General features: G+C 37.9%; 1 protein-coding gene across 1 annotated transcript in view; it reads right to left on the bottom strand.

The window, feature by feature from the left end:
• Positions 1-7,169: 7,169 nt before the first annotated feature.
• Positions 7,170-24,204, bottom strand: part of SEPTIN10 (septin 10) — a 24,089-nt gene continuing 7,054 nt past the window's right edge. The window contains 6 exon segments of the mRNA XM_054513990.1: positions 7,170-8,940; positions 9,149-9,334; positions 11,691-11,823; positions 18,787-18,949; positions 19,506-19,602; positions 21,070-21,231. Coding sequence (XP_054369965.1) covers positions 8,797-8,940; positions 9,149-9,334; positions 11,691-11,823; positions 18,787-18,949; positions 19,506-19,602; positions 21,070-21,231 — 885 coding nt within the window. The 3' untranslated portion in view covers positions 7,170-8,796.

Below are 24,204 nucleotides of genomic sequence, written 5' to 3'. Positions count from 1 at the left end.
CAGAGGACACTTCAGTTGGTGTCTCTCTTACATTTGTCTCTTACATTTACATAGTTACAAGATAAGGGATAATTTTGTAGTCTTTGTGCAGTCTTGACTGAATGCTGGCCAGAGCAAAATTAATTTATTTGAAATCACACACATCTGTAAATTCCTCTGCAGTTTTGGATGGCCTGCTTGCCATTTTTAGTAATTCCAACTTCATTTCATATCAAACAGGAAATACTTTCTTTTTCCTCTCCAGTTAAACTCACTGATACACCTGCAACCTCCCAGGCTGCACAAGGCAGGGCCCAGAAACTTCTGCACGTGGGTTTTGTCTTTCTGTTAAGAAAGCAGGGAATTTATTGCTTCAGGTATTACATTCTGAGATATGACATTTGTATTATTGCACCTTATAAAAATTTTAAAGCTATAAATAATCTTTTAGAAGTACATAGGGATTGTATGGGCTTTTTTTTAAACATCCTATCCAGGCAAATTTCCAAACAAGGCTTTCAGCAGCAGGCATATTAGGCTATAATTCCTTTATTTGCCTACTTAAAGTGACAGCAACCTCAGCCAACTGTTTGCAGCAATTGTTAATTCACAGCTTGCAATGCACTAACTTTACTTATTGATCCAGTAAGTTTTGCCAATATACAAACTCCATTATATCGTCTCATAAAACTCTCAAGGAACACTCCTGACCTCACAGGCACAGAATGGCACACTCAAAACACTCAAATGACATGCAAGCCCTTACTGGGGCAACCTGCTGTGCCACCCACCAGAATTACATTTCACTTGCCCAGAATATTATCAGCAGTGCCCTCAGGTTACTGTGATCTTTAGTTTCTGTGACCATGTTTTCAATGACTACATTCTTAAACTGAACTATTTTAAGCCCTACCAAAGCCAGACCAGTAAGGTCAGGACGAGCCTGAGGTCTGACTGACACAGGAGCTTACAAAGGGCTTTCTGGCAAGCACCAGCTCCCAGGGCCAGAGTGCTGCCTTCCCAGAAACAGAAGTTTGGGATGGAGTTTCTTAAAGTTTGTTGGTTTTTTTTTTGCTTCTGATGACTCCAGAGCCTCCAAGAAGTCACACATAAAACAACTGCCTTCCCAAAGATCACTGTCACTCAACGACCAGAGAAAGCTCTGCCAAACTTGGAGAAGCAATTTGAAATGAGCTTTCTCACATTTCAGACAATGAACTTGTCCACCAGGCTAAGGAATTTTTGAGAAACTATATTCATACTGAAGCAATGAGCAAAATCTGACATGAACTTGGAATTTTTTTTTTTCTTTCATGGTCCTCTCTTTTTTCTTTACCATCTCAATAAAGCTGGAGAAGGCCAGCAAGATGGACTGACAACTCAGACCAAATTATGTATCAGGGAAGCCTCTCCTCTGGTGAGGACACACTTCAGGTCCACACCATGGAAACCCAGTCTGGTTTTGGAGATGTTAAACATGCTGTATGAGTTCCTCCCAAAACCCAAGTGGCTGGGAAATCAAGATGCTACAGCATAAAGCACTGAAATTTTGTACTTAGGGAAACCAAGGTCTCATATAAACCTAACTCAAAGCAGTCAGAATTCAGAATGCATTCTCTTCCTTAAGTAGATCACTTTCCACAAAAGCTCTTCTGTTTTATTTACCAGTCAAAAAAGCAGTAGGATTGAGATCCTTTTACAAGTTCGGTGAGCAGAGGCCTGTGCTTTTCACCAGCAAAGGATGTTAGCCCAAGTACCTAGTCCATCACAGATTTCCTGCAGGACTGTAATTACACATTAAAAACTATTATGTATTTATTTCCCTGGCTCATCTTCACTGAGTGGGTGCAAATTACAAAAAAAAAAATCTAAATATGCTTAAAAATCTGAGCCCTACCCACTGTGGATCTCATTTTCCAATGCAGTATCTTTTAACTTCTTAGTGTATTTTGTGAGAATAAATACAATGAAGATTGAGAAGCAGTCAGAAGGTACTCTGACTTACCTAAGAGAATTTTTCCCTTGAGAAGTCAGCATAGGCAAAAAGAACTTCTGTAACTTTGGAGAAAAAATACACGTGCCAATCTCAAACCCCGCCAGGACAGGCAATGGAATTATTTCTCACATGTAGGTATTCACACAGCATATTTGTGCATTTTAAATTATTAGGGGTATATATTGATTTGACCTTGGGGCAAAGCTTGGATGTCATTCATCTGCTGTGAACACAGCCATAAACCAGCACTGGTATTTTGCATCCCTCTGCACAGTGCACCAGTACTGCCTGCTGCGTTTCTAACCTGGGATGCATTCTTCACCAGAGCCTGCAAGTGAAATCAGTCCTGTCACACCCGTGACATGATGGGGGTAACAAACATGAATACTACATGTGGCACAGCTCTGTGTGTCCTGTCTGCCTGTGCTCACACACCTTGTCAGATGGATAGGCCAAAATGCACTGGGATCCTTGTTTGCCCAGAAGCTCAAAGGACTGACCATCTTCACACTGCCAACACAAGTGGGAATGGAACTCAGGCTCTGCCTTTCCCCAGACTTACCAATGAAACCAAAGCAGAAGCCATGAAAAACAGCTATGCAGACACCAGCACCTTCCCATCATCTTTCTAAACACATAAATGATTCTTTCTTCTCTCCAAAGGGATGATGACTACCAGTCTGCTGCTTCTAAGCCTTGGGTGAAGGAGTCAACATCTTCCAGAGGAAGGAGCAGGTCCACATCTCCACTGTGCGAGGACAGAGGTGTAAAATCTGCAGAGAGCTCTGCCCTCTGTTGTTCCACTCAGCAGGAACAACCATCCCCCCAGAAGGATGTGGACTAATGGGGTGGTAAAGATTTCTGACTCCCAGCCCAAGGGGATGCAGACACTGCAGGCAGGCACCCAGACCAAGTGTTAAGCACTGAAATAGTCTCTTGAACTGATCAGGAACCACACAGCCCAAGGCCCACTCTTAGCTAACCTCTGTCACTTGTTGTGAGTGGTATACATATCCACAGACAATGGCAGGTGTGAGTACATCTCTCTAGGTACACTTACAAAAAACATCTGGATTTGTATATATGAATAGGAATATATCAAAATTCTTCACACTTGCATATGAGAATCAGAGAAAGGCAAATTTCTGCCTGAAGCCAGAATTTAATTTTGAAATAATTGATTTGGTGGGCTTCTCATTTATGAAAATTGCACTTACACACTGTGATACACTGAAGTGCCCAGAGAGATTATTCCTTAATGACTGCGAATACAGGTATCCCCAAAATAAAGAGATACTTAGAGATCTGTTGTCAAAAGACATTTGTGTAGCTCCATAAATACTCTTTTTCAGAAAGTCTAAAGCTCACACGATGGTCACCCAGAAACCACTCTCACACATCTCACTTGTAGTTCTCAAGAGGAAAAATATGCTATTTCCTCACACCTTTCAGGAAGTAATTTAAAAATATTTTGCCTCAGAATGAGGTGCAATTGTACTCTTAGGTTTTCAAACTATAAAGACTACTTCCAGCATTTTAATGCCCTAGCACATAATCAACCACATCATCTCAGAGCTCTCACAGCACTCACTTTTATGTTGCCTTCTGTGCTTACACCTTTGTTTCTACAGAAAATAAGTTAATATTTTCAGAATATTTGAAGAAAAAAGAAATTGTTCGTGATAAATGAGCTACAGAATTATGGAACTGCTGATGTTGGAAGGCGCCTCTGGAGCCCACCTACACCAACCCCCCGTCAAAAGCAGGTTTAACTGGCCGGGGCTGTTCAGGGCCAGTGACAGCTGCTCAGTGCCACGGTCCTGTCCCCAAAAGCCAAAGCCATGTGCTTCGAGCGCGCCCTAGCGAACATCCTGTGAAAGCTTTTTGTGTCCGCCTTAAAATCCTGCAAGTTTCTATATTTAACCATCAGGGCTTTGCTGCCTTGAGCTGGGGTCTGGATTTGAAAAAATACATTTATTAAAGAAAACGTGGAGACGTAGATGCCTCAGTACTTCCCAAAAATCCAGCTGGGTATTTTACTCATCCATGAATTACACTGAATCACCTTTTGCAGTGATTCACTGAATGTGAATTACAGAAGTCTTCAAAAAGGTCTTAAAAATTACTCTCTCTTTTTTTTTTTTTGAGTATTCTTCCTTCTATATAAATATTATGTTGCTGCTGTTACAAGAGGCTTGTGTTTCCATAAGTTAAAATCATAGAATATCTCAAGTTGGAAGGGACCCATAAGGACTGAGCCCAAGTCTCTGCTCCTTGCAAGACTACCTAAAATTAAACCATATGACTAAGAGCATATTCCAGATGCTTCTTGAACTCTGACAGGCTTGGTGCTGCAACCCTGGGGAGCCTGTTCCAGCCATGCTCCCGGTGAAAAGTCTTTTCCTCATGTTCAGTCTGAACTTCCTCTGAATTTCTGGCACTTGCTCCTGTTAATTTCCATCAGCTGGGGACTGCACAGCTCTGTAGCCTATCCAGTGGTCTCTGTAAGGCCTCTCTACCCTAGAGGGAGTGCACAGCTTCCCGAATTTAGCATCATTAGTAAACTTCTTTAATGTACATTGAACTCCTATGTACAGTTCATTTATAAAACCATTAAAGAGCACTGACCTAAAAGTGAGCCTTGGGTGCCTGACTGCCAGTTTGATGTAGCCCCATTTACTGCAACTCCTTGAGCCCAACCTGTCAGCCAGACTTAAAATAAAACTCCTTACTGGCTATGTCTTGTTATTGACAAAGTAACTTCAAATATATAGCTGTGAATAAATATACAAAATAACCTTAAGAAAAGGATTAAAAAAAATAAAGCCTTCAGATTTGTACAGGGTGTAAGTAATCTTGCAGCAGCCACTTGCAGAAGGTACCATAACAATAAAGAGACCTTAATAAGTGGTCCTGAAACCATTACACATGTAGGATAAACCTCTCTGAAGTGTCCAATTGAAAAGCACATGGCTAAGGTAAACCACAAGGAGACATACATGTTTTTATTTACCACCACTATTAATTCTCCATTTCCAGACAATGCTGTTAGTTGCTCCTTTATAATTCTTTGCATTACATTTGACTGTCAGGCTGTGATGTGCACTGGTATCTCATCTTTGGGCAAACTTCAACAAAACAACAGTGGAATCTCCCACACTTACAGATGATTCTCCACTGCTTAAAGGAATACAAGGAAACGAAAAGGAAAACCCACCAGCTCTCTTACTTTGTGCTATGTTGTTTTTGTGCTACAACTGAACAACCACCTCATTGCAAAGACCTGCACAGGTGCCTGAACCAGTTTTGTTTTGCTGCTGAGTCCTGCAGGGCCAGCACATGCAAGTGCACAGAAACCCATCTGACCAAGACATGTGGTACCACATGTCCCTGTTCATGGTTCCCAGCTGTCAAAGCACAGCACATCCTCTAGCACTAGCCAGGCACAGAGCTATCTAGGTCAAACAGTACTTAACTATTCTCAGTCTTTGTCCTCAGCAAAGTGGCCAGACTATAGACAGCTAAATCTGTCTTTTGATGCAGTTTTGTAACACTCATCAAGAGCTGTGCTTGAGCTAACTAACATCAGCAGCTGGGACAGCCCACTGGGAGATAACTGAGTGCTGACAACATGCATCATTCAATTCTTTCTACATTCTGTTCAAGATCACTTGGTAACACTTCCAAATCACTTTTAAAATATCTTTTTATTTTGCTGTTACCTCCTTTAAAACAGGCATATCCCTTCTTTCTAATCCAACAACTGCAAACAGCCCAGTCAATGGTACAAAGTCAAACAAAAAATAGTCTTTCATCAAGCTACAGTTTGGTCAGGAAGGAACAATCACAGAGCCTGGCCCTGCCCCAGTTTCTTCTCTTGAACAAAGTCATATGTTGGCTGTTGTGGGCTAAATGAGCGTCTCCTCTTAACCCTTTCCTCCTATGTCTGTTCTGTCTGTAGAGACGATTGAATTAGCAGTTTGACCCTTTCCTGGTCAATAAAGGGTTTGTGTCTCATTATCTATTCCTTCTCACTGCTACTGAAGGAAAACAATCTTTTATGTACAGGTTGGGCAGAGAATTGATTGAGAGCAGCCCTGCAGAAGACTTGGGGGTGATGGTTCATGGAAAACTCAACACAAGCAAGCAATGAGCACTCACAGTTCAGAAAGCCAACCACGTCCTGGGCTGCATCCCAAGCGGGCAAGGCAGGGGACTCTGCCTCTCTACTCAGCTCTTGTGAGACCCCACCTGGAGTCCTGTATCCAGCTCTGGATGGAACATGGAACTGCTGGAGCAAGTCCAGAGGAGGGCCACAAAGTTGATAAGGGGACTGGAGCACCTACCCTACACAGACAGGCTGAGAAAGTTGGGGCTGTTCAGTCCAGAGAAGAGAAGAGAAGGTTGTGTAGAACAAACCTTCCGGTATTTGGAGGACACCTACAGGGAAGCCAGAGAGGGACTCTGTCAGGAACTGTAGTGCTAGGACAAGGAGCAATGGGTACACATTAAAAGAGGGGAAATTTGGGTTAGATATTAGGAAGAAATTCTTTACTGTGAGGGTGGTGAGGACTGCAAGAGATTGCCCCCAGGGAGGTTGTGGATGTCCCAGCCCTGTCAGTGTTCAAAGCCAGGTGGGATGAAGTGTTGAGCAGCCTGGTGTAGTAGGAGATGTCCTTGTCCATGTCAGGGGCTTGGGACTAGGTGATCTTTAAGATCCATTCCACCCTCTAAAATTACACGGTATATTATATGGCATCACTGTGTGAGTAAAATAGAAGGTGAGATTGGTGACTGAACAGCTCCCCAGGGCAGTGGTCACGACACCAAGTCTGTCAGAGTTCAAGGAGTATCTGGACAATGTTCTTAGTCATTTGGTTTGGATTTTATGGTAGTCCTGCAAGGAGCAGAGAGCTGGAGTCAATGAACCTTAAGGGTCTCTTCCAACTCCTTATGGTCTTCTTACAACTTGAGATATTCCATGACTGTATGGTAAGTACAGTGGTATATGACAAGTATCACAAGTCACACTGCTCTTCTGGTACTGTTCACACAAATCACCTATTTTTTCCAATCAATAAATGACTTAAGATATTTAAAACAGATGTAAAACCTTCATATTTTTCAGGTAAATGTGAAATCTTACTCCTTTTTAATAACACATGAGGGACAGGAAGCAAAACAAGAGTAACACTTAGGCAAAACCAATCTATTTTATTTTTGTCAAGTTAGTATTTCATATTTAAACAGTCAAATAACACAACTCCAGAGAACTATACCTCTTAAAGTTTCCCATTAGTTATCATGACTACTGAAAACATACAAAGCACTTAGAATTTGTTTTAACTAACCTGGAGTTTTTGTAAATCTTCAACTGTAACTGAATACCACACTCAAAACATCAAATATAGGTACTTTCCATACTGAGTTAGTAATATCAGATGAACTATCCTGCAACAGTACAGCATTGCAAAAATATCTCAGTAAATTTTGATTTAAAAGACCGTATCTGAAATTTAGAACACTGCTTGTACATAAAAGCCTACAAGCAAAAACTTATCAGCAAAATCAGTAAATGGTTCAAATATGTCAATAGTTGTATTAAATAACACTTAGTGGACTAACAGACAATACCATTTGAAAAGAACTCTTCAGGAAGCTTGTAGTGGATATACTCACGGAATACTTTTGTACTACACCGTTCATACTCTGAATGGAACTGTTTATGGCAGGCAGGGATTCTTTGGCACAATGCATTTAAAATCAAAGCAGGCTGACCACACTTATGTAAGGCAAACTCATATCAAGGCAGAGCTGTAACAGAAACCCTGTGATGACAGTAACCACCATGCTGTGTGTGTAGAGATCATGCTTAAAAATTATTCTTTTGCAGAATGCAGCAACAAGAGATATTAGCCAAACATTTAAGTAAGAAACTGGAACTCCTATACCTTCAAGAGCCCACCACGAATCACTGCTTCCTCATGAGAAATTACCAATATTGTGTCTTCTGTCATCAGTACTACATAAAGCTGGAACTGAAAAACCACAGCAAGCATATAAACTCAGCATACTCTGATGAAATAAAACTAAACCAGAGGAGTTACTCATATTAGTGCAGAAAATGACTTCTGTTACCAAGAATTCCACTTTCGTATGCAAATCCAGGGAAAAAAAGGAATTCAGGAAAAGGAATTTGGTAACAGTAGCTGAAATGGAATACATTTTGGCCAAATTAGGCTTCTGGCATACACCCCAAAAATGTCAAAGCTTGATGATTCTGTGGAAATATGTGCACCAACATAGCTTCTAAAGTTCTTCAGAATATAGCAGTTATAAATAAATTCAGAACCAAGAAATCTGTTTTCAACTGCAGGAAGTTATTAATTAACAAAATGTTATCTGCAGTAAATTTGTAAATTATCAGGAAAGAAAATTAGTAAGTTAATTGACTTCTGGTTTTGGAGGAGAAAAACATTTAAGTCAATTTAATTTAATATATGAGTATTTAATTCAATGTTTTTAATATAAATCAGTTGGGAGTGTTATTCTGGACACTACTTTTGAAAGTATTTCTGAATTTTCACAATTTATTCAAGTTTTTCTTTTAAGAGTGGTGAAAGAAAGAAATGTATGGGTGGGAAGAAAGCGAAATCTTTATTGGGTCATATTCTGCACTTTGTGTTTTTACAGCCAATTTTTTCAATTTCTTCTCTCAAAAATCTGTACTAGGAAGACACATCTAATATGGGCCAAATAGCAGTTAGACTACTTCATAAAACTACTAACATACCCTACCATTCAAAACCTGAGTGCTGCAATCAAATACTATTCCTGAAATTCCCTGGGTGAATTTCTCTCTCTAACTCCTCCTTCTCACTCTCCCTCTCGCTCTGCTCTCCAACATTCACAGCTCCTTCATCTCTGATATGAAGGCACTGAACTTCAAGTTGAAAATCTTGCTTCTTTCATGGAAAAAAGAAAAGAAAGAAAAAACAATGCTCACAGAACATACAGCAATTACTCTAAAAGTAAATTCAAGCATGAGGGTATTTTATACACTTCGGTCTTCTTATCACAGAATAGGAGCATCTGTCTTTTCTAAAAGATTACTGAAATTTGAGTTATAAAAGTGAATGTGAAGAACTTTCTCATTGCTCTCTGATGACTTACTTTTTGCAGTCCTTGTGCCTTCACACTAACAGGGCTAGAGACAGACACTTGTGACTGAATCGATTCAGTGACACCTTTCTTCTCAACAAACTGAGCTTTTTCATCTTCTAGGAGTTTTTTCTCTTCCCCACATTTCAGCTCCTCTTCTTGATGCATTAGTGTAAGATGTTCAAATTCAGTCAGTACCTATTTAAAGAAAGCACAAAAAACAACATTTCCAACTGGCAACACAAGGTGGTGATATCACAATATAAAAACCCTCTGCAAAATAACACTAAAACCCATGTCAGCTTGTGTTAATAGTCGCTAGAAATTGCAGTTATTTCCCCAAACTGTTAAGATTAAAAAGCAGCAATACAGAAAAATAATAACTTTTATCAGATGTTCTCATGATGCAGGATAAACACAAAGTTTGCACACTCAAAGTACAGGTAGAAAACATGAAAGGCACTAAGTGAATACCAGATTCCCTACTACATTTTACTGTATCTTTATTGTATCAAAATAAGGAGGCCTTTAGAGCTAAACCAATCATCAACAGACAGATTAAATCAAGATGACTCAAGCAGAATATAGTGGGGAAGTGTGTATTGATCAGATTTAAATATAACCAGAGTTAGTCTGGTTGGGGAGTTACTGGTGGGCTGCAAGAAGCTACCTACTTCTCAGCTCTTTGACTAGGTTTTTTTGACATACTAATGCATTTTCGTTTCCAGATGTATTTTAACCAGTTCAAACCTATTGTGAAGTTATATGTGACAACAAATGAGGTACTTCATCCTTCCTCATCTCCCATTTCCCCACACACAAATTCTCCTAGAATCCTGCTTTTGCAAAGAAGAAACTAATTAAGACTATAAACATAACAGTATGCCTGCTGTACACAGCAGACCTGACAAATTTTATAGGTGCATCTGCTAGTCTCCTCTAAATGAATGATGTGAAAGAAATCTGAAGTTCAACAGAAATTCCCAGTTTTCTTTAGTTTCCAGATACAAATACAGCAGTAAGAGAACATGACAAATCTTCTTTAGGAGTGATTGCATGATCCCTTTCCCACATCAGGAACTTAGAAAACTAATATCCATAATTCTGCAATATGTAGAGTTCACAAACCACTTGGTATCAATCATACAAGGAAAATATCAAAGGGTTAGCACAGATACTGTGTAAGACCTTGCTGAACCTGCTTTGAATATGACTAAGCATTCTTCCAATTGAACAGCCTCCCACTGAGAAGGACTGAATCTCTTTTTTTTTCCTCTACAAGTAGCATGGGGGTCTTAACAGATTTAGAAAACAAATACTAAGCTGCCTTCTTATTTAAAATATGCACCTGAACACCTCAAAAAACCTGCTACAGCTTTGCTGGGGGACTGACATACAGAAAAGAACATTAATAAAAATACACAGGTTTCCAATTTCAATTAAACCAGAGTTTGAATATAAATACACATGACCACAATAAGAGTCTGGCAGAAAGTAGATGAGAAGATCCTATCTTGCTAGTCCAGCTTGACAGGTCTGAATCTTCAGAGCCAAGATACATTTCACATTTTCAAACAGCCTTAAGTCAGCTGGAACAGATGAGATTTTGGAACCAGAACTGAAACAAACCAATAGAATACCAGACGTACACACTTTCAAACCTCTCAGTATGAGGGCTGAGCTTAGATTTAATAATTAGATCTGGAAGTCAGGCAAACACACATGGCCCACTCTGAAAAGCCTGAGGAAAGACTCTTTCCTAAAAGTTTGTTTTTTACAGTGCAATCTACGCACAAAAAGCATCTACTGTGTTGTTAAGGCATACCAGTGTTTCTCACATTGCTAAAGAAGGCAAAGAAACACAAACATTATATTCATCACTCTCTTACTTCACAATATCAACTCCTCCTCCACAGATGTGCACCAGCTACCCACCAATGCCTTTAGACTGTAAGCTCCTGCCTTCCCAAAACAAGATCCATTTACAGAATCACAGAATCATGTATGCTGCTGGGAAAGACCTTTAAGATCAAGTCCAAGCGTGAATCCAGCACTGCCAAGTCCACCCTTAAACCACATCCCCAGATGCCACATCTACACGTGTTTTAAATACCTCCAGGCATGGTGACCCACCACTTTCCTGGGCAGCCTGTTCTCCAATGCTCAACAACCCTTTCTGTGAAGATGTTTTTCTAATATCCAGTCTAAACTTCCCATCACACAACTTTAAGTCCATTTCCTCTCATGTTGTCACTTAGCAATTGGGAGAAAAGACAAACTCCAAACTCATTTTTCCTTTCAGGCAGTTGTAGAGAGCAGTAAAGTCTCTCTCCCCTGAGCCTTCTTTACTTCATGCTAAACAATCCCAGCTCCCTCAGCTGCTCCTCATAAGACATATTCTCCTGTTTGCTGGTGTCTAATCAAACTGCTTTTGATTTAATGCATTACTGTCCTCAAAATATTAGGAAATTATAAATATCAACCAGTGATTTTGTTAAGAACTTAGCTGTTCCAAATCTCAGAAAACAAACTCAAGACAGACAGGCATGCTTGCCTGTTGCTCTGCCTCTTCCAACATTGCTGCTTTCTCCTTCACTCTCTGCACAAATCGTTGCCATATCTCCTCTTCTTTTCTTTCCACTTCAAGGCAGAACTCCAGCCTCTTTGCCTCAATGACTTCCTGCAGACTGAAGTTCAAAAATGTAAGCAACTCTCCAGCACTCTGCTTTGTTCAGTGTGGAAAACCAACAATCTAGAAAATTATTTAAACAATTAATACTCATCTGAAATATTAATTTCTACAGCTTCCCACATAAAAATTCAAGAAGAAACCTAAACAGAAGCAAGCATCTTATCTATTTTTTTATTTATGTAAACAACCCTGAGTAAAATTACTTATGCTAACAGCTCCTAGGCAATTTACATTTCAAAGTAAATGCAACACTTTAGGCATTTCATGTTCTAAAGACTTGATTTATACCTTTCTGACTCCAACATGCATAAGCTGCTTCTTTTAGTTGCTTACTGCTAAGACACTGAAATTGCCAGAAAAATTTCACAAAATTTCCACATTGTGAAACCTCAGTCTTCAAGTAGGACCATACAAAAACAATTAATCTGGAGCACTAATGTAACAAAAAACTGATTGTTCCTATATGAAAATGGAAGAAAATAACAGGATCTTCAGAACATATAGCACTCTTTTTTAATGTCAAAATTTAAATATGGCAGAATTACATTAATATAGAATGAATTCAATTTCCTAAATAGTTCAACATCTAAAGCACAGGGTTGCTTTCCAACATGCAACAGCCAAAACCTCAAGACTGCTTGTTTTTTCCTGAACCCTCTATTCCAGAAGTAAATAAACTCCATATATCCTATACTTATATTTGAAACTACATAGGAGGAGTAAATTAGTTCAGATCATTGAGCAAATCTCTGGCAAAAAAAAAAGTCAGCAAGTAAATCAAACATTTCTTTACTTTTAAATCTATGCCTCCCTTTTCAGTACACAAGACAATTTTTTTCCCTCCAAACAACAGGTACTTGAAATTGAGATACTTCTTTCATGTCACAACATATCATGGCAAATTAAAAGATGCTAGTAATTTATTCATATGAATAAACTACTAGAGGTTTGACGTTTCCAGAGTCTATACTAGCGCTGCCAGGCAGTGCTGGTGGGAAATGTTTGCTTTTCAAGAAATATGAATGGAGCTTGTACACAGATGTACTTCACACACCAAACCTCCTTTGAAAAACAAACCTGCTTAATGACACAAGTTCTTCCATCAAAACATTAACCATAAACTTCTCTAAGTCACATGATTCCAGAGAGCACAACTGGAGGACCACAGCTGTTTTACTGGTTATTGAAAACTCTAAAGCATTGTCTTCTATGACATTTGGCTTAAGAACAGCTCAAACCCTGGATAATGTTCCAGCTTTTTTCTGCGGCTGTTCTTTACATGTTTTGCTGAGTCAGCCCTTCCCAGCTTACATGAGTTACTGTCCTTTGCCAGATAACTCATGCCTTCCACCCTCATGTAAAATAAATATGTATGTATATTAAGTATTTCACTTTGATTTATACTTTTAATATAAATTAAAAAACACACTTACGTTTTTGTCCTATCTTTTACTGTTTCTATTTAAACCATTTATAAATGGAAAAACTTACCCAAAAAATTTAGAGTTAATTATTTAGAGCAACACTAAGCTTAAACGACTATCTTCTATCTTTAAATTTATGGTGACTGGGCAGTTTCTCAATCTTAAAGTTTCTTATTTGTATTCAAAATATCATCTAAGAGAAGAAACATTTTGAAATTGCACATGCAGACAATGTTTGTAAGATATCAAGGCCAGAGCATTCCTCCTACTCTATCTTATTCAAGCACTACATGGCAACAAAATAAATTCAGAACAATTACCCTTTTGTGTTTGGGCTTGTTTTGGGGGCTTTTAATCAGCTGTGAAATAACTTAGGTCACTCTGAAATTCTAAATCCCTAAATCCACATGAAACAGGGGCATGGTTTTCACACAGATATATTAATTCACACTATCTCTAAGTTTAGACAATAATGCTACAGCACAGGTTTTTCAAGTGCTAGCAATCTCACACTATTCACACTTCTGCACACAGTGTCAGTTCTCACAGATAAAATGCTGCCTTTGGGAATGATAAAGCTGCTAGAGCAAATGCTAGACTAAGTTAACATGCTACACTCACATGGACACGTGGACATCTTTAGACCCAGACTAGGTTACTTTATCAGGTAAAAGCAATTTTGTCTTAAAATTAATAAAAGATTAACTTTGAAGACACTCAACTCAGTAAATAATCCTATTACACATAAAAAGAAGAGAAGAAATAAAAGCGTATTTTTTAAATTTACTGTGCAGGTGGTTGTGGATGCCAGTACGTTTTCAAGTGGAAGTGTTCAAGGCCAGGCTGGACGGGGCTTTGAGCAACATGGTCTGGTGGAAGGTATTCCTGTCCATGGCAAGTGGGTTGGAACTAGATGGTCTTTGAGGTCGCTTTCAATCCCAACCATTCTGTGACTCCATGAAATACCCCTTCCCCCTGGACTGAATTGTTCTGGGAATCAGCCAGACAGAACTAAAGCAAAATTTCTTTTTCTGTGTGTGACGTCCCAGCAACACAATAGCTCAAACACTCTTAAGTGTTAGGAGATTTGGGGAGGAAGGAAAAACAGTTCACCACATCTTAAGCCAGTCCTTTTATTACTTCATCCACTGCTCATAGTAAAATATTTTTTGGTTTATCTGAAGACTGGTTTCACTGCTTCTCTTTTAGCACATTATGAAAATCAAGTTCACAGGTACTCTCATTCTTCTGGCTTACACATCCAGAATGAAATACTCTGTACAAAGACACTTAAAAAATTTAAATGTTATAACTAATTATTTAAATAATGTATTCTTACTGAGGTTTTGTAGTAAGGGATTGTGAAGAAAGTCTAAACTAATCATACATACCAGCACTACCACCTGCCTTTCTACAGAAGCATAGCTGTGACAGTTTTTCTGTCTGTACGAGACTGAAAGCATGGAAGCCTAAAATTGCAAATCAGACACATTATGTTCATAAATGAAGACTCTGAAGTTAATTTAACTCTCAGTGGAACACAATGTGCACTTTGAACAACACAGGTATTTAAAGTTTATTCACTTACACTTTTAAAAGCTTTCAAATTTGAATGTAACACTTTTAACTTTTTGCAGTACATTTGACTATTAATTAAGGTATATCAGAAAAACTAAAAAAAATATTAACTAGTGGCAGGTATTTCCAGCACTGTGCTTTGACTCAGTCGACTAGCTCAATTGATTATTGAACAATAATAAGGATGTGGTAGACCTAAAGAATTATCAATTTTTCAGTAGGGGCAAGAAAGCCAGGTATTTTAGGTGTGGCCCAATCTCATTCTAAGATGGTTAAAATATTTAGTTCAAATACAAAGGTCTGCAGCTGGTCAGATGAACTCCATGGCCAAGGAGTTGTTAAGGAAAAGGTGTAACAGCCTTTCAAATGTTAGGTTTCTTTTCTTAGACATGAAAAGAGTCACATCAACCTTCCTCTACATAAAAACTTCTTCATGTCACTGAATCCTTCCTGGTTTTCTGTCATCATCTTCAAACAAGACTGAAAAATAAACAAGTTCAAGAGCTGCATGGTCTAAATATCCCAGTTTCGGGGAAGAAAAAAGCAAGGAATGATTCTCCACATACTGAGAAACCAAGATGCTTATGTTATAATAATGTTTAATTGCAATTATAATGGAGAACAAACTGCAATTATGATGACAGAAGAACAACTAACCCAGAGAATGATTAACATCAGCAAATCTAAACACACAAGCATACAGCCTGAATATCAATCCTCAGCTTTTTTCAACAGATCCTGGTCTATCAATTTTCTTCTTGCAAAACAAAAATGTGCCCATAGGCAACAACTTAAATTGAAAAACAGACTCAACAAAATGTCCAACTTTAAAACACTAGCAATCCTCTCCTCCCTTGCAAATGCCTAGGCTAACTAGGTATGTGTGTGTGTATATTTAGAAGTTTGTTTCCCTGGAAGTAGTCTTCATGTCTAGATTTCTGTTTTCAATTATTCCAAATTTTACCATTCAAAACATCTCAGCAATTATCTCTTACTGAGAATGACCTGAAACTGGAATTCATGTTCCTAATGGGCATAACTGGACCATCAAAAAGGCAGGACCAGACCATCTGCACACACACAAAAAAGTTTATCTTTACTTTTCAACAACAAAGAAATGCAAATGCCAATTTTAAGTAGCAAAAAATTATAAAATTATAAAAAATTAACTTCTGAATTTTATATCCAACAGATAATGCATAAAATGCATAAACATTCTAAATACTCTGCTATCCATTGACTTCATTACTTCATTCTTAGAATGCAATTGCAAACTAACAAAAAGTTATTATGAAATAGCTTCATCAAAATTACAGGATTTGGGAATAGGTGTTTTTAAAAGTGTGCACAAGACAGTCACTTCAGAATACCTTTATTTTCCCTTCTCAAACCCAGTAATAAAGATGCAAATATATTTTTCTGCTGTATGCTGATCTCTTTCCACATCTCCCATAAAAAAGGTAAAACTTGCCAACAAGTTTTTACACACATGTAAAAGTGTTTTTTACGCACATGTTAGAGTAAAAGGCTTTACAGATGTCTGCCCACAACCTCTCTCATAAAGCAGCTGGACATCCAAGAATTACTGGTTTTGCCTTGCAGTGGCATACAACTTTGGAAGAATAAACTAATGTCCTACTTCTAAATCCAAAAGGGTAGTACAGGAACTTCACAGGCAGTTTCTTCCCAATATGCCAAAAATCATGGCACATTTGCTACTCAAGTGTCAGTGTTCAAAGGCTACAAACAGCCAATTACTTAAGTCTAGCAAAGGTTTTCTAAATCTATGTTATTATCAAATTTAATATCTAGACAGCTACATCACAGGCACAAAATATGAATTCTCAACATGCATTTTGATCATTATTTATACAACTAGCATGAAATTTTAATCTTCAGGCATATACTGCTATGCAATATTAATTACTCTAAAACTACACCTTTTAGAATTCACATGTATATATTGTAAACATCTTTAAGGACAAAGAGGATGACAATTTAATAACACAGTTTTGCCTAAAACAACTGGATAGTCTCTATTCTAAAAGTTATTTAAATGTACAAGCAAACTGGGAACCATTGAACTTCCTCTACGTAAAAAGACATTTTCTATCACATTGCTGAGGATCACACTTTTTATTGTTTCCTCAGTAACTTGATAAAGCACCTTATGGGTAAGGCTGCATTAGACTGCTAATTACACTGCATACACATCCTCTAAATTCTCTTCCTTTTTTATAGTACCATAAAATGTCTCTCTCAAAACACCAAACACCTTCTCTTTCAGACCTCAGCATCATTCACTATGCCACATTATTGAGGGACAACCACAACATCTATCCTAGTCTTACTTTTCTCTTCCTGTTGCAGTAAATCTGGGAAAAAGTTCATTTTTCTAGATTCTTATGGGATATCTATCTATCTCATCCTTCCAAAACAATGACATTTTCAATAGAACTGATTTACCAAAACTAATTACTGAGTGTACTTTCTTGCCAAAACTCTCTCAATAAAACTGACATCTAGTGGGCCATATGTAAAATCTACACACCAGAGAGAACTCGGCTCCTCTGTATATCCAAGAAGCAGACAACTCCTAAATGAGCTCTGAAGTGTAAAATACTGGGACATTCTGATGTGAACCTGCCACTTCAGCCTTTTTACAAAACATAAACTGTGTAGGGGTTTTACAGATATAATTCCTTTGTCTGTAGAAGAAAACACTTCTATGGATGATGGTTTTTATAATTTAACTCTTATCCTGAGATGGCTGTATACCATGAAATGGAGCTTCAGAAAAGCTGAAGGTACTGGAGTCAATATTGCCATTAACAAATCTCTAAAAAAAATCTTCCCTAGACAAGGATAACAAGACATCAGCTATTAATACATGTTCTTACATGTAAACCAAATGAAAATTCTATGGTTAATTTCAGTTGGTTTTAAACCTCTTTCACCTTTGATTCTCTTTTTATGAAAAAGATGTATTACATTCTTGTTAAGTGAAGAGAAATGTCAAGAGACCACTGATTCAAGGTCAGCTCAACATCATCTAAATGATTAATTTGCAAATGTGCCTTGGTTCAAACAATGAGAAACTGTTCTTAAAGCAAAGTCTTATTCTGTTTTCATGCCTGGTTTAAGTCAATATTTCCCACCACAACTATGTAGTAATGGTGCTTCACTAAACCATGAAGGCTTGAACAATTCACAAAGCATCAGCTCTTCCCCAGCAGGTTTCTGACCAGTTAAAAGTACAGTTCCATGCATTAAAAAAAACCCAAAGGAAGAGGAAGACAAGAGAACGGGAAATAAAAGATTAAACAAAATGGATATAAAATTTTAAATGCTTCCTGCAGAAAGCAGCTTTACTACATGAAACAACTGAGTGTCTATAACCCTCTTTATAACTTAACTTTCCTTTGAAATCCTCTAACTCTCTGTAGTCCAGCAAGAGATTTCTTGACCTGAAAATGCTAAGACATTTGTTATTATGGCAGATAATGTGGGAAGTCAACAGTGTAACCACTTATTTTGTAAAAGTTTTTGCTTCAGTTCCTTCTGAACCTGGAGTCCAACCAAACTATTATTATAATCAGACATTCTTAAGAAAGAAAATAAAACATAATACTAATACATAATTAAAATAATTTAAAAGCTTGTAAAGCACAGATACCTGAAGAAAACAGACAAGCTTCCCGAGAAAAATTTAAATCCTCAGGTGTATTATAGAACAGAAAGATTTCAGAAATACAACTGGCTTTCATGTTTTTAAAAAGAATGCTGATTTAAACCCATATACTTCTCCATGAAGGTAACTGAAGGAACAGCTACATCCTTCAATTATTCTTTCCCTCTTAGAAAACTTATTTTATGTATGAATGCTGCTCTGCATTGGGTTGATGTGAAGTGAATGGATGCTGAAGAAAGCAAGTGCTGCACACCAAGTCCTTTACCTGACTGGTTTGTTCTCAGGGCCAATGTCTCTGCAACCCAGCTTTTCCAGCCTGCAGCGCCTGTACGACTCATAATACGCACGAGTCTTCTCCTTCAAGTCTTCCATATTTGTGCACAGCATCCTGCGGAGCTTTATTGTGTCACAGTGGTTCTCATTTTCCACTAATCAGTAAAAAAGATGATTTTATTATTATGCAGAAGTAGCAGAATAGTCAAAATACATTTTAAACATCATCACTTACTTTGTTCACTAAATATACTTCTAGGAAAAGGTGTCTTGTTGTTTATTATACCTCTTATACTTCTTTATCGTTTTTAATATACACACTGATGTACTGAAGACCTGTAAGTACTGCTGAACATATTTCAGCCTGTCCTGATTTCCTGCTTGAGCTGAAGGCAACCACATTTCTCTCTTTTTTAACCCTCTTTACTGACAATCACAAATGTTTGAAATTTGGTAGTGCTAGAGGTACTGCCACTATCCCAACCTGCCCAAATACTACATACACCATCTCATACTTTGACCCCAAGAATGTATCAGTGAGGACGAAATTACAAGTTAGTGCATGCCTCAAGTATTAATTGCTAAATTCCTTATACTGTTGATCCAAAATACAATCAGCCTGGCATCAGTGAAACAGCCCTTGTATTATTGGTGAATTTTATACTTCAACAGCAAAAGCTCATAAAGATATACTTTAAAGAATTCTTTTACCTTTTACAATGCCCCAAGGGTATTGACGAGCTCTCACCATTTTGTTTCCAATTTTCACCTTCTCCATACTTCCTACCACGGCAAATGGCAAATAATCCTGTAGGAGATGTACCAATTAAGGCTTATCTGTCAGCACTCTTATGTAAAAACATAGAAACAGCTCAGAAACAAATTAGGGAGGAAAACACATTTTCAGGAAAAGCTAACAAGCAGTTTAAAACTACCCCCAGGAGATCAGTAGCTAGGCAGTATCTACTGATAAAAAACTCAAACTACAATAGAAGCAGAAGGAGCAGTTGATAGATCCAGATGGGTGTGTTGAGGGGAACCTCAGCAGGCTGGAGAAATGGGCCAACAGGCATCTCACAAAGTGGAAATGAGAGCAATGCTAAGCATGTCAGGAGGAATAAGCCCGTGCCCCAGCACACGCTGGGGGCTGTCTGGAAAGGAACTTTACAGAATAAGACATGGGGGCAAAGACCTGGTGAACAGCAGGTTGTTCCTGATTCAGCACGTCTGTCCCAATGGCAAAGGCAGCCAACTACACCCTGAGCTGCCCTAGGAAATGTCAGCCCCAAACAGAAAACTGCTCTAGAACATACATTCAGTCAGAGCTCATATCCCAGTAACACTCATGTGACAATCACACATTGGAGCCTGTGCTGTGGTTACTGCTGTGGGCTTGGCAAAAGACAGGCTGGGCACTGCCTGCCTGCTTGCTGACCCACAACAGCCAACCAAATAAAGAAACACCATTACCTGGAAAATAAATCACTAGCAGAGCATGGAAGTGGTCAGTAACAAACCACCATGTTTCTCCACAGCAAAAGGACTTGTTACTGATGGACAGCTGCACATTGTCACTCCCTAGTCAGGTAACAGAGGTTGGGAATGCACAGCCATGGGCTCCGGCATCCTGGCTCCTGTTCCCACTTTCATACCCCCCCACACAAACACATGGTCAGGTGCACCTACAAACACACATCTGCTGCATGAGAGCAGCAAATACAGAACACTCAAGGCAAAGCCATCTAGCTTCACAGCTGAGAGCTGGCAGCTACCTCTGGGACAGTCAAAAAGGACAACCGAAAATAAGCCAGAGTCACATCTCACTTCTTCATCCCCAGAGAAAATCTGTCCTAATTTCAAAACAAAGTACTAAATAAAAGAAAAAAAACAGGTGTAAGACTTGCTATTGTAGAAAGTTGTAGACATAAGGCACCTAAATACCTTCTCTACCAGATGTAAAATTGTATCTGTTGAGGAAAAGAGCGAAGTCAATCTGTCCACCTATAATAGTAATTATATATTAATTAACCAGATATTAGAAAAACCATTTATGCATGAGAACCTCTTTTCTGTTACATGTATCAACAGCAGAGGGGCAGAAGATTTATAAGTAGGGAAAAAAAACCCCAACACATAAGAGCTTTTTAAGGAGAAGAATAAACTGGTGACATACAAACTTACAAGCTTAAAGAAAACGGTGAAAGCAGTGACACGAATCAGCATTAGAGAATGATGTTTTAGCACTGAAATATCAAAATTGTTGTCTTTTACTTACATTTGTGATGGTATTAATCTCAGAAACAGTTTCATCATCAGTAGGAAACTGGTATATTCGGATGCCATTGCTAGTTAATTCACTCATTATTTTCTTCTTGAACTCTTGCAGCTCAGTTTTAGAAATGCTGTCCGCTTTGCCTATAACTGGTATAATGTTCACCTATGAATGACATAAATTATATGAAATGTGTGAGACTTCAATTTTGAGGTGGCAACTTTTGTAAATAGAATTGTTTTTTAATTAGCTGTTTAAAACTTCCTCTGCAGTCCAAACCTTTCCATCGATTGATATCAAATTTTCACAAACAATGAAAAATATTCTCATGGGCATCATTTAACTAACTAGCAACCAATTATTTAATATACTCCCTTAAAAGTAATTGATTCTAAGAACAAAGAGGGAGGTCTCATAGAGCGAAGTACTCAAACACAAGCAATGCCTACTTATTAACTAAATGCCATTAAATATTTATATCTCTGTTAAAAAAATAGATTGTTTAGTTTATAGCAGCAGGGGACATGGCTCAGGTGTTAAATGAAAGCTGGCAGTCTAAATACAGAAAGAAAAGGAAGCTGGCTGCCAAACCCTGCCTACCCCTGAGCCTCTTCCTTGGGCTCCTTTCAGCTACATCTTTCTCACCTCACCACTGCAGCACAGTTTCTCCAGCATCTAACATGAGCAGAGGAGTAACACAGGTGAAAGCTTCTTGCTCACCAGTCCTTACACTAACTATTCAGAACACAGAATTCAGTTCTATTAAACTGCCCTATTTCCTAAAATAGTGATGGCAGTAACTTGGAAGCAATAGATGCCAATTTTTTCTTACAAATACTATCATCACTCCCAAAATACACATTTTTCAGAACTAAATGGAAATAATGAATACCCAAATGGAAAAAAATGTAAATCATGAATTTTCCAATATTTTGAACGAACAACATAAATAACTCTACTGGATTTCAAAAGATGAAGTGTTTTACAGAGTTCCTTGATCACAGATGCAAAAAGGAAGGAGAGGGAAAAAAAAAAACAAAACAACATACACACTTTCTATTCTTCTGAATATTCTGCCTGAATGGAAATGCCTAAATGTCAAGAACAGATTCAAAATAGATATTTTTCAAATAAGACTTCTGTCTTAAGCAAAATGTCCCAAAGAAAAAGAAGCAAGCCAGCTCTGAAGTATGACTTCCAAGATTACCTGATGATAGTCCTTAATTGTGCAGCACACATGATCTAAGCATATATGGGGTAAAATATCTAAAATCAAATAAAATTATGGGATTTATTTTTCTAATAACTGAACTCATTTAGAATTGTATAAACAATCTGTTACACTAGGAGTAATTCACACCTTCAATCAAATTAGCTGAGGGACAACAGCATAGTTTTTCTCCAGTGTAGGTCTAAAAATGGATGGAACACAGAGTCCTCAGAATTCAATTAACCTCTACTCTTTTTCAACATGAAAGTTGTCTTTTCAACGTGAATGTTTTTCAAGCACTCACTAATTAGGACAGAATTTTTCTTAGAAAACAGGAAACAAATAGCAGAGAAAGTCTACCAAGAAGAACAATAAAACACAAAATCATCAGAAACTGTGATTACAGCTATCAACATTGACATTAAATCACCACAAGTGTATAAAAATTGAAAAGCATGAACTTAACTCTGGCTTTAGATAAGCCCCAAAGAAGGAAAATAAATACATGTAATTGAAATCATTGTTGGTTGCAAGAGCAGGCTGATTTAAGTGTATCTCTGTGAATCAATATAAAAATTTCTGAAGATTCTTTCTGAAGGGAAAAAACCTAAATCCCCAAGGTACTTTACTGACTTAACCATAACCTGCATACAATTCTGTGAGAATGAATTAAAACTGAAGAGCTATTAGTTGAATAATCACTATTTCCAGGAAGAAAGAGTACAGGAAAAGATCCCTTTGTCTGTGAATGAAACTTGGCTTGTCTGTAGTGATGCCATCCTAAGCAAAACTAGAGAAACTATAGGATTTTCCAGTGTCTAAATGCTAGAGTCCAAATTTTTAGCTAGTCATCCAATCCATAATAGAGAAAAACAAACTGACCATAGATACTCTGTTTTTTCTTCAAGGACTGCGGAGTACAGGATGAACCTGATCTACCCCAAGAACCCTCTGTACCTCTGAGCTGTGTAATCTGCTATTGTTTTGTAGCAGCAGACTGTAACAAAAGTACACAGTGTACACTGCAGTGGATTCAGGAAGAAACTCAAGACAGCTTTCCACATAGATTTACACATTTGATGGATGCATGTGGCTGTACCATCTTCTCTTTATAGAATCCTGTACTCAGTGAATACACCCAGGGACTCCCACATCCTGGGAAATTCCAAGTTCTTAACTGCTACTAGGAGAATGCAGTACTAAAAGCACCACAAACATGCTCCACAACAAGATGCAAACAAAACTACAGTTAAAGCACATAACTCTTTCTGTGTATATATGGATATTTCTGTAGTAAGATCAGAAAGAATCCATTGCAAAGGGATAAAACAACAGAGTTACATGTGGTTTATGCTCTCTCTGTGCCAAAGCAGAATTAAAAATTTTTGCAGTAGATGGCTAGAAGCCAAAATTCCTCAAAGCAGAATTACTTTTGGTTTATCCTGATGGAAGTATTTTCTTAGGATGATGGAATTCGAAGATCTATATCCTTTTCTTTTGAAAGAAACACTGTTTTAAAGGAAGTTCAGTAAAGAGCAGGCACAACCTAGAAACCAACAACATAGCACACAGAAATATGCTCTCCCCTACCTTTGTACCACCATACCTTCCTTTCTCTGCTATTGAGAAGTTCAGAATGCAAAATACATCCACAAACAAAGTAACAAAATTCCCAAATGGGCTTATCAAAGACAAATGTGGACTAGAGAGCTGATTTAATCCTTGCTATCTTGGAAAAACTTCTCTGAAACAAGAAAATGCAGGAAGAAAATTTAGTGGGAGGGGCTCTAGTACAGCACAAAGAAAAAGGCGAAAGGCACAGCAAATGCATTTAAGTTTTCAAAATTTTCAACATTTCAACAAATTAAATCCAAATAATATAAGGTTTCTTAAAATAGGTTAAAGATTTAGCTTCACACAGTTCCATT

This window comes from Molothrus ater, chromosome 2 (assembly GCF_012460135.2).
Source record: "Molothrus ater isolate BHLD 08-10-18 breed brown headed cowbird chromosome 2, BPBGC_Mater_1.1, whole genome shotgun sequence".
NCBI classification, from domain to species: domain Eukaryota; kingdom Metazoa; phylum Chordata; class Aves; order Passeriformes; family Icteridae; genus Molothrus; species Molothrus ater.
Note: the sequence above shows the minus strand (reverse complement) of the source record. Positions and strands in the feature narration are given on the sequence as shown.